The following is a 14,286-nucleotide window of genomic DNA, read 5'->3' as shown; positions in this document are numbered from 1 at the left end:
TGTAGCTCCCTCCACCTATTTTTTAACTATACAGCATCATCCAGAGTAATCCCTTCTGCTTTACATTCATGTGACATTAGCTGAAATTTAGTTCAGTTGTTTGCACTGCACAGCCTGTTTAAGGAGCTGAGTTTAAGTACTCTCCAGTGAAAGAGCATTCTCCTAGCAAACAAATAAGTGTGTGTTTGTTGTTTTGCAGCTGAAATCTCGATGTGAGGAGCTGAAGCTGGATTGGAGCTCTTTGTGTCTGGAGAGTTTGCTGAAAGAGAAGCAGGCACTGCGCAGACAAATCACTGAAAAACAGAAGCACTGTTTGGAGCTGCAGGTATGTTCAGTCCATCTCCGGTTAGTTTGATTTATTTACAAAAGATTGATCTCCCTCCTCCAGCTCTCATATACTCATTCATGCTTGCTGTGTTCTGTAGCCATCCTGCTGTACACTTTTGCTCATCCCACTCTGTTCAGAGCAAGATTAAAAGGAATTTTGTCTGAGTTAGTTTTGGTGTGGTTACCTAAAAAGTGAATGCTGTGCAGCTTTTGGAAGAGTGAAAGAAATCCTCTTACAAACATATTCCTCGATAGTTCATCTTTACCAGAGGATGCTTGTTAATCAGTACAATGGCTCCCTCTGGTGTCTGTTTGCAGATTAGCATTGTGGAGCTCGAGAAAAGTCAGAGGCAGCAGGAGCTGCTCCAGCTCAAATCCTCGTACAGCCCCTGTGACGGCTCCCCTTACAGAAAGAACCTGGAATCCCGCTCTTCCACAGATTTGGACTCTTCAAAGCTTGGCCTGTCTTCAGCCCCGGCCCTCAACGGTGTCAGCCCAGAGCTGTCCATGAATGGTACCAGCTCACCCTGTTTTGACCGTGCCAACGCCAAAGGAGAGCTTCTCTCACGCTACCTTCCCATCTCTCCAGACCATGAGATTGTACCTGCCACCACTGATGCCCGGCAGAGGCAGCAAAATTCCTCCCACGCTCTTCCTGATTACACACGCTTCTCCCCTGCCAAAATTGCCTTGCGGAGGCACCTTAACCAGGACCCAACTGCTTCTGCCCACTCAAGAGCTCCTGGATTGACCACACACAGGTCTGTTGGCTCTTGAAGTTCCCTGTTTTGATGATTTTTATTTTCATATTCCAGGTCTATAATTTGTTCCAGACAGAGACCGGAAGATAGATTGGGTGAAACAACTTTTTTCTGTTTGTAATTACAGGGAAATGATTGGTGTAAATTCACTGCATGGAGCCAAACAGAACTGCTGCTCTCCATGTGCGTCTGACCCCCAGAGTACTTCTAAAGGTTCAGAGAGGGTAAACCTTTAACTTTCTTTTCTGTCCTCACTTTTTCTTTATTTCTTGTGATGTTTCTCACTCTCACTGTTAATAAATGATTTTCTCTCGCTCTTTGAAAAGGGTAAAGAGAGGAGCCCATCTGCTCAGGGAGACAATAGCATCACAAGCCTTCCTATAAGCATCCCTCTGAGCACTGTCCACCCGAGTAAACTCCCAGTCAGCATCCCTCTGGCCAGCGTGGTGCTGCCCAGTCGTGCTGAGAGACTGGTGAGTACATTCATGATGGGATCAAAACTACAGTCCAGCTGAAGATCCAAACTTGGGACTATTTTGGTCACATAAGCTCAAGAAATATACTTTGTGTGACCTCGGAATAAATGTGGGAGTATTTGGGCCTGCATTAACTCAATGTTTTGTTTTCATTGAAGTGAAAGTTTTATTATGAGTAATGTTCATTAGTAATGCTTGCTAAGGGGCGCAGTGTAATGACACAAGCAACAAATAGCAGCAGGGTTTTTCCTGCATATAAAGTTGTGAGGAGGCTGCCTCAGCCAGAACACTGTAGTGTTTTCTCTGTGGGGAACACCATTTTTCCAGGGACTGAACTTGGTCCACTGTTAACTGTGCTAACATAGTGGCAGAGAGGAGGGAAGAGTTGAAGTTTTGGTTGTGCCCCTCAGTTTTTAAAGTTTTGGTCACTAAATCAATAGATCCCTGAGTAGAATCCTGCTCTTTTAACTATCATTTTTCACATTTTAGTTTTTTAAATGCTCAGGATTGTTTTCTTTTTTTGTTCAGAGTTTAAAGTAATAATGCATTTTCTGTGTTCAAAATTTCAGAGAAGTACTCCAAGTCCTGTGTCTCAGGCAGGTCAGACGAATGGTAAGTTTTACCCTCTAATGAATATTGGTTCATATCTACTTAAAACGCTGCTAAATTGAAGAACCATGTATTATTTTGGCTAACAGGGTTGAACACATGATGAATGTTGAATAGTTGATGTGATAGTTGGCAGTTCTTCCTGTGTGTCCTGAAGCATTCATATTGAAACGCTTGGGTCTCTGTGCAGGTTATTCCTCCAGCTCAGGGTTGATGAATGGAGGACCCCACCCTGAGGACCATAACGGTGCTTCTTTATCACCTCCTTCACACACCAACACTCTTCTGACAGGACCAATGGGCCGTGGAGGTCACATCCAGAGCCCCCCACTTAGCACTGGAGGGGTACTCCAGTATGCTGACGGACCCCCAAGGATTATTCCAGAAGACGGACAGGATCACCTGGGAGGAGAGTCGGACATGGAGCCTCAGGACTGTGAAATGCGGAGGAGGATCTTCTTCTCCTCTTCCTCCTCTTCATCCTCGTCTTCCTCTTCGTCAGGCAGCGGAGGCAGCACTGGTGGAGGATCACGCCTCCACCATCACACTGGCAACTCAGCCAAGCAGGGATACCACGGTAACCATGGAAACCACCACCACCAGTCACCCGGCACTCAGCATGCTCACCAACCCACACACACGTTGTCATCGCACTCTTCTCACAACCTCGGCCCTCAGGAGGGGCGGAAGAGGGGACGGAGGAAGCGCAACTCTGCGATGTCTGTTACAGCCGGCGGATCCCCCAAGAGGAGGTCGTTCCCCGGTCTGGGCTCCAACAACCACTCCTCAGGATCACCACTCAACATCAACTCTATGGTCAGCCACAAAAAGCACAACTAATGTCCCTGATACTCTGAATATTCTAAGTTTTAAGCTTCAGTTGTGTTAAATGTTTCCTTTGAGCCTTGATTTCGATTATCAGACCTCCTCTAGCATCTGTTGGACTCAGGTTGTTAACAACACATCTTTGATTTCTCTGTGTATAACCTGTGTGTGCCAACAGGTGAACAACATCAACCAGCCCCTGGAGATCTCTGCCATCTCCTCCCCTGAACAATCGAGCCGCAGCCCCAGTGGGCCTGACCTGGACCAGCCTCCCATCTTAAAGAGAGAGCGCCCTCTGGAGCTCAACGGCACCTGTCGTTACTCCTCAGCCCCCAGCTCAGATGACGAGGATTCAGGATACCCAGCCGACAGCTCCAGTTCACGGTAATATAGTTCTGTGATGTTCTGCATTTTAAAACATGGCTTTGCTGAACTCCGCTATAGTTTCCTTTTCTTTTCCATGATGTAGAATAGTGCTCCTAAGAACATCGCTTGGTAAAAGATTTCTCCTCTAATTCAGGATGAATGTAGTGATTTTTAAGAAAATCCTCATTTTGCCGACGCTGTCTGTGCCTTTTTAAAGTTCAGTTTATCTCAACACACTCTATTTTTATTTGTTGTTTTGTTTGTCTAGAATTGAACGAAAAATTGCCACAATATCCTTGGAAAGCAGAGATGGACCTGGTAGACTAGGAGATAATGAAAGAGGTATGAATTAAACAAGAAACATTTATCAATGAAACTTGATTCTAAACTTTGAAAAACCTGTAACAAAAAGTCTTTTGCTCTACAAGGCAGGAAATCTGGTAGCAGTAGTGGAAACAGCACAGGCAGCGAAGCCTCCTCTTCCTCCTCTTTGTCCTCAACCAGCAAGTGGAAATCCACTTTTTCCCCCATTTCTGACCCAAAGCAACCCAACTCTGACATGAGACAAGGGGGCTCTCCATTTGGCAGCCACAGCCGGGGAACAGACTCTGATTCTGACCACAAACAACAGCATCAGCAGATGAAAAGAGGCAGTGATGGAGAATCATCCACCTACATGGCCGCTAACCCTTTCCTCAGTCAGGAGGCGGGAAGCCGGGGCGGAAGCAGCGGTGGCGCTGGGGCTGCACAGGGCAGTGGTTCAGACCAGCGACAGGCCCTCCAGAAGCAGAAGACCAGTCGAGAATGGGAGCTGAAGACCAGCAGCAGCCTGGGAAGCCAGAACCTCTTCATTGCTGCTGCAGCCGCCAGCAGCGGAGGAGGCATCCTGAGCGGGAAGGTGGGAGGAAGTCCTGTAGCAGTTTCCTCAGCGACAGGATCAGCCGTGGGACAGTACCTGGGGGCTCAGTTCCCACTTGGTAGCACCTCAGTCTTACAGTCCTTGTTTGGGGCCCAGACGGGATCAACAGCAAATGGGACTGCACGGCTCGTCAACGGACACTCAGCCCTGGGGAGCTTCTCCAGTGCGGGGCTGGCAGGGGGAGCGGCTGGAGGTGAGCATCATAGACAGAAATCTGAATCTGGATCTTTACACAGATGATGTTGAGGTGATAGTCTGGGTTCACCAGGATGTGAAAGTAGTGAGAGTCTGAGGGGGAGGGCCTGTGAATAATGTCAGGTAAGTAAAGTTCCAGCGCTGCTGTTTGTGTGTGCTGCATCGCTTTGACATGGACTGGCTGCTTAAACGCTGTCGCTTGAAACACCCTCAGAAAATGTTGTAATGTGCAGAATCAGAAATCAAGAGTAAAAGATTTAAATGAAAAGTTTATCAAACAGTATGTCTGTGAATCTGAGGTTATAATAATGATAATGTATCCTTGTGAGCTCATTCTCTGTGGGTGTATCTGTAAAGTTTGTCATCAGAGTCATTTCACCTGCAAGCCAACATCTCAAACTGTAAACCAACGTGTGACGATCAGACTCAGACTGGCTCTCAGTGAACTGACTCTGTTTGCTTTCTGTGTGCTTGTTGAAGACTTGCTTGGCGCTATGCACAACCTGGCTCAGTCCTTGCTTCTCTCTTTGTCCCCCCTCCCTTTTGCTCTCTTTGGCACTTCTGTCTGCTCTCTCCTCCCCCTGTCTCCCTCCTCCCCCTCCCTCCATCTCTGCTGTATGATTTGCAGGTATTTTTCACCACGTGGTTCCCGCAGCGTCCTCCCATCAGTTTGGGGCGACGCTGCCCACCTCTGGAGGCCTCAGCTCTCTGCTCAGTCTCTCCTCCTCTTCCTCTACATCCTCCCAAACCCAGCAGCACTCCACACTACAAGCAGCCTCCACCACGCGCTTGGCCTCCGCATCCTCACCTCTCCCCCACTCCCTCTCCCAAGCCCAGCACAGCCGCATCCAGTCTGTCCTGCACAGCCCCTCTCCTCCCACGCTGTCCTTGCCCCCTCCTCCACCCCTGCATAGCGCCCCTTCCTCCTCCTCTTCTTCAACAGCTACGCACTCCGACACCTCTCCATCCTCTCGATCAGACCCCCACCACTCCTCTCGCCTGTCCCACTCCGCCCTCCACCACCAGAGAGCTCAGTCATCCCTCTCCATCTCCTCCTCTACCTCTACCTCCACCTCTGCTTCTGTCTCTGCTGCTCCTGCTACTGCTACCCACTCCTCTTCCTCTCTGTCAACCTCCTCTTCCTCGTCCTCGTCCTCGTCTCGCCCATTTGCTGTGCACTTCTCCCCTCGGCTTCCCCCACCGCCACCTGCTAACAGCACAGGTGGTGGTGGGAGCATGTGGAGAACTCAGAGCATGCATGGTGCCCACACCAGCTCCCAGCTCCCCGGCTCCCGACCTAGATAAGGTTTGGGAGTGAGCGGAAGGAGGGATGTTGGAGAGGGAAAGGGCAAAGGGCAATCAGGGGGTGGAAAGAAGGAGTGAAATAGAGAGAAAGAGAGACTGGTAGGGAGTGTGAGAGACAGGTTATCTGTTTTCTCTGTGCTCCCAGAAGCCTTTTACCTTGATTGAACAAGGTAAGTCACTTCGATGTTTTCAGACTCTAAGTACAAAAACTGTGCTGGGTGAAAAATGACAGGAGTCAATCCTTTCTTGTCTTTTGTTTCTCACACTGTTTCTTTTCTCCTTCTCGATGTTTCAGGTAATTGATGAAAACTACCTCAACATTTAATAAACTATGCAAATGTCCAGGTGTGGACCAGGGCACTCTCCTCACTCACTGGTGCTTCAAAACGTCTCCCGCTACCCAACTGCCTCCAAGACCGGCTTCTGTACTGGGAACTCCTGACACACGCATGAACACACACACACACACACACACACACACACACACACATGAACACACACATACAGAAACTTTAATCTTTCACCGTGGTCAGCTTGAGCAGAGTTCTTCCAGCACTGGTCATGTTTGTGTGTGATGTGACTGCTCCAGGATCACTCGGCTTCATCATGAAGATGTCTTGTTTAACATTAAGGTGCTCAATGAAACTGTGATACTCGACTTTCTTATCATGGTCTCTGTAATAAGAACTAGTGTTAATCAAAACAATCTCCCCCTGCTTATTTATTGTAATTTATCTACAACAGATTGAAGCACAAAGCCCATTTTTTGAGCTTGATCAGATCATGTCACATTCCCTCCAAGTTTCATCATTGCACACAAACACTGACCAGTTCCCTGAACCCTGCTCCTCAGAAGTCATGCAGTATCAAATCTCTGCATGCCTGCTCTTTCGCTCTGTTATCTCCCTTCATTCTTTGCTACGTCTTCGAATCTGAATCAAGTTGAGGGACGGTTGAGTCACAGTTATTTGTGTAGCAGAAGATGTACAAGTCAAGCCTGGTTTATTGACACCCATTTAATGTTTAGCTAATGATAGGCATATGATTTTAAGATCTGACAGACAATGAAGTCCCTTGGCTTGAAAGAAAACTATGAAAAAAAATCCTTCTTTGTGACAAACTGGTGTAACACCAGTTGCTAAGTGATAAAAAAAAAACAGATTTGTTCCAACGTTTCCCTTTTTACGTCACTCATTTTAGATCTTGGCAAAAAACTTATTATAATAACGAATAAATGAGCTGTAAATGGAAAACATCAGAGAATGTTTTAAATCCTGAACACACAACACCATCATTCATCCTCATTCATGCTTTGGGTGCTAATGAAGCAGCGCAGACGAGTACATTTTAAATATCACTCATGAAATTCACCCAATCAGATGGTGCTCTGTGCAGACATTAGCCTCTCTCCAGTGAGGCTGAATCCAGGTAAATCATCAAACTCTTTTTTTTTTTTTTTGTATTTATGAACTTATTTTCTTCTACAGACGATTTGGTAAACTACACTACCATGTGGGAAACTTACAGCAGGAATTTTTAACTCTTCTTAAGCTAAACTTCTTTGTATTTATCTCTACTGTTGGGGAATGCAGTTTTAAGCAAAAGATTAGGACTCACTTATGTGGAACTATACTGCATTTAGTTCAAAAAACACACACACACACACACACACACACACACACACACACACACACACACACACACACACACACACACACACACACACACACACACACACACACACACACACACACACTCATGCATGCATATCCTCACACACTGAGAAACAATGAACCATGACCACATGAAACTACTGGACTCTTCACACCTTTTTGATTGCTTTTTGAAACTGTGTTCTTTGTTTTTGTAAACAGTGTTTGTACTGTGAATGTGATTCATCCTCTGTATAGTTGTGTATAATTTAGATTATTATATTTATGCCGTCAGTCTCTTCATTTGCCTTGTTTGTTTGTTTTCTGTTTTTTTTTTTTCCTTTTTTTTTTTTTTTTACAAGTCCTGAAATGTGTTGACATTGTAGAATGCAATAGTGTGTGTACTTGACTCACAGTCTGAAAAAAATGGTGCTACATTTGGACTGTTTCTGATCTTATTTATTCTGTAGTAAAAACATCAAAAACAAACTGGTGCTGTACACAGGGACATTTTTAAAGCCTTTTTTTGGCATTTCCTCTCTCATATTTAATATGCTATTGCCTGGTTTTATGAATGCCTACTGTACACCTGTAGACACCACCTTTAGACGACAGCTGGCTCAGAGTGTGAGTGAACAGGTTGTTCCTCACACAACAGGTGTTAACTCAAGTCGGCTGCTCATCGATTAGTGAACAAGACACACTGATTTTATTTCTTTTTGTACATAACTTTTTGTTTCATTGTCTCCATACACAGAAAGGTATATAAATGTATCTATATACAGTCTCTATATATATGAGTATATCTATAAGTGAATAGAAATGTTTGGTGCTAGCAGCATTATGACCTTAATTTCAGCCTGTTAAACAGGAGGCTCAGAGCCAAGGAGTGTGAAGCTTTGCCACCACACGATCTTAACAGATGGTGCCTGTAACAGCACGGTGACACAACAGCACCTGAGTCCTTGTGACACACACACACAAACAGACCTAGAAACCTAAAAGCTGTATTAACACACACACACACACACACACACACACAAAGGTGCTGTGGCTTGAACATAACTAAACTGAACCGTCATCACATTTAACCGGCGTTTTTACGTCTTTGTTTTATTATTATTTTTATTATTATTATTATTGTCATTATTATTATTTGACCAACCCAGACTTTTCAGGAAAAATGGTGCTTCTGTTTCCAAACAATTGCAATTCCAATCTTACAAACTAAGATGGTGCGTACAAAACTATGTGTGAACCTCTAGCACACACGTTCTGTCTTTAGATGTCTTACTGACAAGGCTCTGCCACCTTGTAATGTGAGGATTTGTGTATTTGCAAAGATGTAAAACACTTGTGTTAGGGTGTAAGTGAGCAGCCAAGCTTCCTTTTTTGTCTCTGTGTGTGTGTGTGAGTGTGTGTGTGCTTTGTTTCTCCACTAGCCAGTGCATATCTAAGGGAAGATTAGACTAATAATGAAAGCTTTATTGTCCTGTCCTGTGCACTCACTCTGCAGACACACACGTTATTTTCACCTGCGAGTGCGAAGGTGAAAAGCAGAAAGTCGTTTTAGAATAATTAGAGACTATTTGTTACCAGCACTGAGAGCTCTTTTGTAATTATTGTTGATGCTGTTTTGATTTTCTTACTCTTGGTGTTTGATACAACTGCAGTTTCATGTTAAGCTTTTACGTGTGTCTTCAGATTCTTGTCAGTTTTTAATACTACTAGTCAAACAGACAGCACGGTGCTCTCCTTCACTTAAAACAAGGAAATTGCAGCTATTGATGAATACTACTCTTCTCCTAATGTGCTGCAGGGTTTTATGGGTTAATAATCATCAACACAAGCTTGCCTATAGCGGCTTTCTTACAGTATGGTCAAACCTGCGGAAATTTCTCTCACCTGGACGCGCAATGTGTGTGTGGAAGTGAGAATCAGTTTGTGGAAATGGCTGTAATTACATTCATCACAGATTGTTTTGTAGCTGATCCGTCAGAGCGGTGAGGTGCTGTTATTAAAGTCCTTTGGTGTCGGAGCATGATCTGAATTAAAGCTTCTATGCAGTTTTCCATCGTGCGCTCTTCTGGTACGTTTCTGTTAATCTGCATCCAGGCTGTTTACTCTAAAACCTGCCAAAGGTCTTAACTCAGGAACTTCCCCTACAATGATTTAAACTACTGCATGTCACAAATGTTCTCACCATCTTGTGGCATTATGGAGTCCCTTTGACAACCCAACTCAGGACCAGTAAATTCCCTCAGTAAGTGAAATTAAAAAGCAAAAACCAACCTTCCATATTTTCTGCTCTCCTCAGATTAATTCTCACGGTCACACACACAGTCAGCCCATCCGGTGAAATCCTGCTTTACAAAGCTTTACGCGTCGGTTTGATCTCCAGAAGCTGTGAAATGGCTACGGCTTTCAGTTTCTTCCTCATCTCACAAATGCCTCTGTCTTTCTGTGTGTCTCTGAGAAGGAGGTTCACTGTCCTTTGTCAGGAGTGCTCCCATCATCTGGGGGGTAAAACTGGTGCTGGATGAACGTGACCTGAAGTTTGTGTACAGTGATCTCTGATAGGTGAAGCCAGGGCAGGTTTGAGGTGCAATAACGGCAAACCTGCCTCCCAAAAGGCCCTGGGTTACATGATAAAGTTGTTACTGTTTGGTGTTGGTGCTTTTATCCTAAGATGTTATAATGAAACAAATGGATTTAATGTTTTTTTTTTCCTGCGTTTTATGATTATCAATAAAAATGTTTCTTACAATATTTGAACTAATTTTGTTGTGTGAAGTGGAATTTATGTGGAAGACTAGTGGTGCAAGTAACTTCAGAGGTGGTAGTTTTTTTACTACTAATACTAATATGCTGGGGGAAAAAATAAAGAAAGAAAACATATCTACATTACAGCACAGGTACACTAATATTTGCATAGGTCATAGACTTTTCCAATAAAATATACAAAGGAATTGAAACAAATCATACTTCAATCACAAAAAAAAAAATGTGGAGACAGTGTCAAACTAAAATAAATTAGCATGCCTGCCTTTTTTGTAGATCAAACATGTCATCATCTCAGCAGACTTAAACTTGACTAAAGTGTCCAGATGTGTCAGCCATACCTATCCTTGAAGACCTTCAGAGAGGAAATTTTGGTTGCAGTGAGAAAATCAATGAGAGAAATTGTTTGAAATCTAGTTCAGGCTTTTTATGTCTTTATTATGAAAGGACAGGAAAGGATAGAGGAGGTAATTGGGTGAGAGTGGGGAAGAGGCCACAGGTTTGACTCAAACCTGAGGTTACTGGGCCAGACCAGCGTCACTAGGGTGCACAAAAAAATTATTTATCTTACGAGCATCCCAGACTTTTCTCCTAAGAGTCTTATGAGCACAAAATAATTTTCCTGTATCCGCTGGATGAGGTGATTTGTTGTATTCTTTTCAATAGGAGCTCCTGATACAAAATTCCTCTTGATCCAAAATTTCTGAAACCATGTCTCAACAAGCCCATATTGAGAAGTTTGTCTCCTGCAGCTTCTACAAAAATGTCAACGACAACTTTGGAAATGTTGAAAAGAAAACATGGGGCTCCCATGAGAAATAGATACTGATAGACTTTTTCAAAGTGCATCGTTTATTTAATCAGTGGAAGTATGCAGACACGTCTAGAGAAACACAAACATAAAAAATCTTTTTTGCTCTGATAAAACGCTTCTGAATACAAGCCCTGATTCCCACAGTATACACATCCAGAAATAACCTCAGGTTGTTGTCTGCCAGGGACGGTGTGATGTGGTACCTGCCAAGAAATGTCCTAGAAAACACCAGGTTGATAACATGTAGCAAACGTTGAAGAATGATGAACAGTGCTTGTCATTCTTGGCTTTATCTCTTGAGATTCATGGCTGCCGAACAGTCCTGAGGCCTTGACTGTCTGAAAAAACAACACAGCAGCTGTGAGAGAAGTGATGGGAGTCAGGATCACAGCTCCTGCCTTTTGTTTTCACCTTCTGGTACGAATCAGAGCAGACACATAGTACACACTCATTAGGATAACCTGTCCTGGTGATAACTTTTCATTCACTGCTGTGTTTTACAACTAATGAAGGTCATAAAAATGTGTGGAGCCTTGTCCTGGTCTAAAGGTGAACCATGACTTAGTAACTATTTTATTACTCCCTGTATGAAAAATAACAATCCAGCTGTGCTCTGGCTAAAATAGGTCATTGCAGGCGACTAAGAGCCATACAAACAAAAGAAAATACAATGAAACAAGACATAATCATCACAGCAAACGTTTCCTGTTGAAGTCATAATTCCACATCATTAAAAATTGAGTCAAAGATTACAGTCAGCAGCTTTTTTTATATGTTTATCTGAGCTTAGATTTTAACTAAAAAAGGTGTAAACTAAGAGAAAAATGTCAATGTTTGCTCACTTCCTCATATTATCCAGCAATCCACTATACATTTTTGGGCAAGTTTTATCGAGCAGAGGTTGGATTGCCATTTTTTTAAATCTATTTTTTATTGATTTATTTATTGGAAAAAGGAAAATGCACATTATTTGGAACCTTGTTTGTGCTCAATATGTAACAATGACCCAAAATGTAACAATAGAAAAAACATGTCATACATTCCAAAATGTAACAAATTGTGACATTTTGGAAGCATAAAGATAAAACAATGTGCTTTCAGTTTAGAAATACAGATTACTGATTAAAATCAGATATTTGTTGGGCTGATTCCTTCCCCGTGCACAGAGAACTTTAAAATTGTGAGTTGACTTAATTTCTTCAGGTAGTTGTTGGAAACAATAAATAGGGTCTTATATCCACTGTGTTCCTTCCTCACTCACATTTACAAACGCCACCACAACAAAAATTACTTTGCTTTGAAATAACAGTACAAGCAGGGCTGCAACTATTTTACTGCTATTTCACATTCATATACTTTAATTCAACCTACAGTGATATACTGTAGAAATAAATTGCAGCATATGCCCTGTAAAAAAACAGAAAATTACCATCAGCCCCTGCTGCCTGTATTTTACCTTTTTTTTTTTTTTTTTTTTTTTACAGTGTAGTGAATTGTATTACAGCGTAGAAGTTGAGTTAAACAAATATTAGTCAACTCAACATAAAAATAAAGGTTAACATAACTAGAAAGTTAAGTTGTGTTGAAACAGATTAATCATTTCGGACTACTACCTGAGGAAGTTAAATCAACTAACAATTTAAATCAACCAAACTAAGACGAAGGGTTGATTCAAAACATTTTATTGAATCAAGTTAGCTTCTGTTGTGTTAGAACAACTTTTTATTTTTTTACCCAACTTAAAATTTTGAGGCATTCCTTTCACTCAGATTTTTGTGTTGAAACAAGTTTAAATTTTCAACTTACAATTTTGTGTTATCACAACAACTTAAGTAATATTTTGTTATACTGACTAAAAAATGTGTTGAAACAAAAAATGCACAAAATCATGTTTTAAAGTGTATAAGACATTCAAGGTATCAAAAGACACTATTTATCAAGCCAAAATTTATGAGATAAAATCCTGCACTATTTATGTAAAAAGAAGTTTCCACCTTTCTATTGAATAATTATGACATTTTTTGTGATAATTAAGCATTTTAAGAGCAAATCTCCCTCTTCTTTTTTATCCTAAGAGAAATAAGCTTCTGTTCACCTCTGATGAAGCAAACAGTCATTGATCTGGACTTAGCCAGTAGCTCTGGGCTGGCAAGTCACATCTGACAAAGCTCTGGACAGGTTCCAGCCAGTTGAGTGTAAAAGCATCAAATGTCGTGAAATGTGTTCACCAAAGACTATGAATACATGTTTTTCTCCAGTCACTCTCTGAAGTCACCACTCAACCTCTAATATTTGTGTTTGTCCTTTAACCACATTCAAAGGTTCACATGACTCATGAGTTCACAGCTTTATCCAGCACATTCATTGTGTATTTCAGCTGAGATGTGAGTACATGTCTTTGCTTTTATAACTATGTGTCCTGACCAACAACACTTCATTTTTCTTAAGTTTCATCTTTTCCCTTATCGGCCAGGTGCAGAGGTAAGAAAGCACCTTTCTTTGCTGAAACACCTCACCACTGTCTAAGTCGTCAAGGACACATGATGCTCTTTTTTTGGCAGTGTGCTCCACATTTAGTGAGAAGGGAAGGCGGGAGGATAAAACTCCCATCCTCATGAGTTTGACCGCACAGAAACACAAACAGACTGTGAACCATGTTGCGTGTGGATTTCTTCGTCAGTGGAGTGTTGATGCTTTGCTGCTCCAGGATGTGCGTGGCTCTGATCCCTCTTTATAACCCCGCAGTCACAGGTCAGATGGCGTCATCCATACTAACCAAACCCTGCACCATTATTCATGTTACTTTGTGTATGTGTTGTTTTGGTTGTACTGTTGAATAGCTTCTAGATAAGGGTGCTGTTTTGTTCGCATGCTCCTTCCAGGTTTGAGTTGTTCTTCACTTTGCTCATTTTTCATTTTTCTCTGTAAGGAGATCATCCCACGAGCGGCACCACAGAGACAGGAGGCGGGTTGGAAATAACAAACACAACTCACACCTCATCAACAAAGACCTCTTCAGACTCCACAGTTTTACATCCCATCCCAAACCTGCCGCCATGCTTTGTGAACAATGTACTTGCAACATTACGTGAAGGTGTTGATGACAGTGGTGAACTCACAAACCAGACCATGACTCTGTTTGGAATCTGCACAGGATCTGCAAACTCATCAGCCTCAATCTTAACAAAGCTTTCCAAAGAAAGCCACAGAAACCAGAGAAATGGATTGGCAGTTTTGCGTCTATCTGGAGGTAAAT

At 42.6% G+C, this 14,286-nt stretch overlaps 1 protein-coding gene across 6 annotated transcripts in view; it reads left to right on the top strand.

Moving 5' to 3' along the window:
* dot1l (DOT1-like histone H3K79 methyltransferase) overlaps window positions 1–14,286 on the top strand; it is a 32,973-nt gene that overhangs the window by 16,005 nt on the left and 2,682 nt on the right. For 2 of the 6 annotated variants that reach the window (XR_012598158.1, XR_012598157.1), the window contains exons 19-29: window positions 200–325; window positions 646–1,088; window positions 1,216–1,312; window positions 1,415–1,561; window positions 2,134–2,176; window positions 2,364–2,989; window positions 3,177–3,382; window positions 3,633–3,706; window positions 3,793–4,476; window positions 5,107–5,953; window positions 6,079–10,210. Coding sequence is in view for 4 of the 6 variants with exons in the window: in XM_074667564.1 (XP_074523665.1) it covers window positions 200–325; window positions 646–1,088; window positions 1,216–1,312; window positions 1,415–1,561; window positions 2,134–2,176; window positions 2,364–2,989; window positions 3,177–3,382; window positions 3,633–3,706; window positions 3,793–4,476; window positions 13,960–14,280 (2,767 nt within the window). In the remaining 2 variants the exon portion in view is untranslated. Of the gene's footprint in view, window positions 1–199; window positions 326–645; window positions 1,089–1,215; window positions 1,313–1,414; window positions 1,562–2,133; window positions 2,177–2,363; window positions 2,990–3,176; window positions 3,383–3,632; window positions 3,707–3,792; window positions 4,477–5,106; window positions 5,954–6,078; window positions 10,211–13,959; window positions 14,281–14,286 lie in introns of those variants that run through there. The other 4 variants (XM_074667564.1, XM_074667563.1, XM_074667565.1 and 1 more) reach the window with 3 other exon arrangements.

The sequence above is a fragment of the Halichoeres trimaculatus genome, unplaced genomic scaffold (assembly GCF_033239565.1).
Source record: "Halichoeres trimaculatus isolate MK-OKI-2021-1 unplaced genomic scaffold, fHalTri1.1 fHalTri1_scaffold_4, whole genome shotgun sequence".
Classification (NCBI taxonomy): domain Eukaryota; kingdom Metazoa; phylum Chordata; class Actinopteri; order Labriformes; family Labridae; genus Halichoeres; species Halichoeres trimaculatus.
The sequence above is the reverse complement of the archived record's forward strand: the minus strand, read 5'-3'. Positions and strand labels throughout refer to the sequence as shown.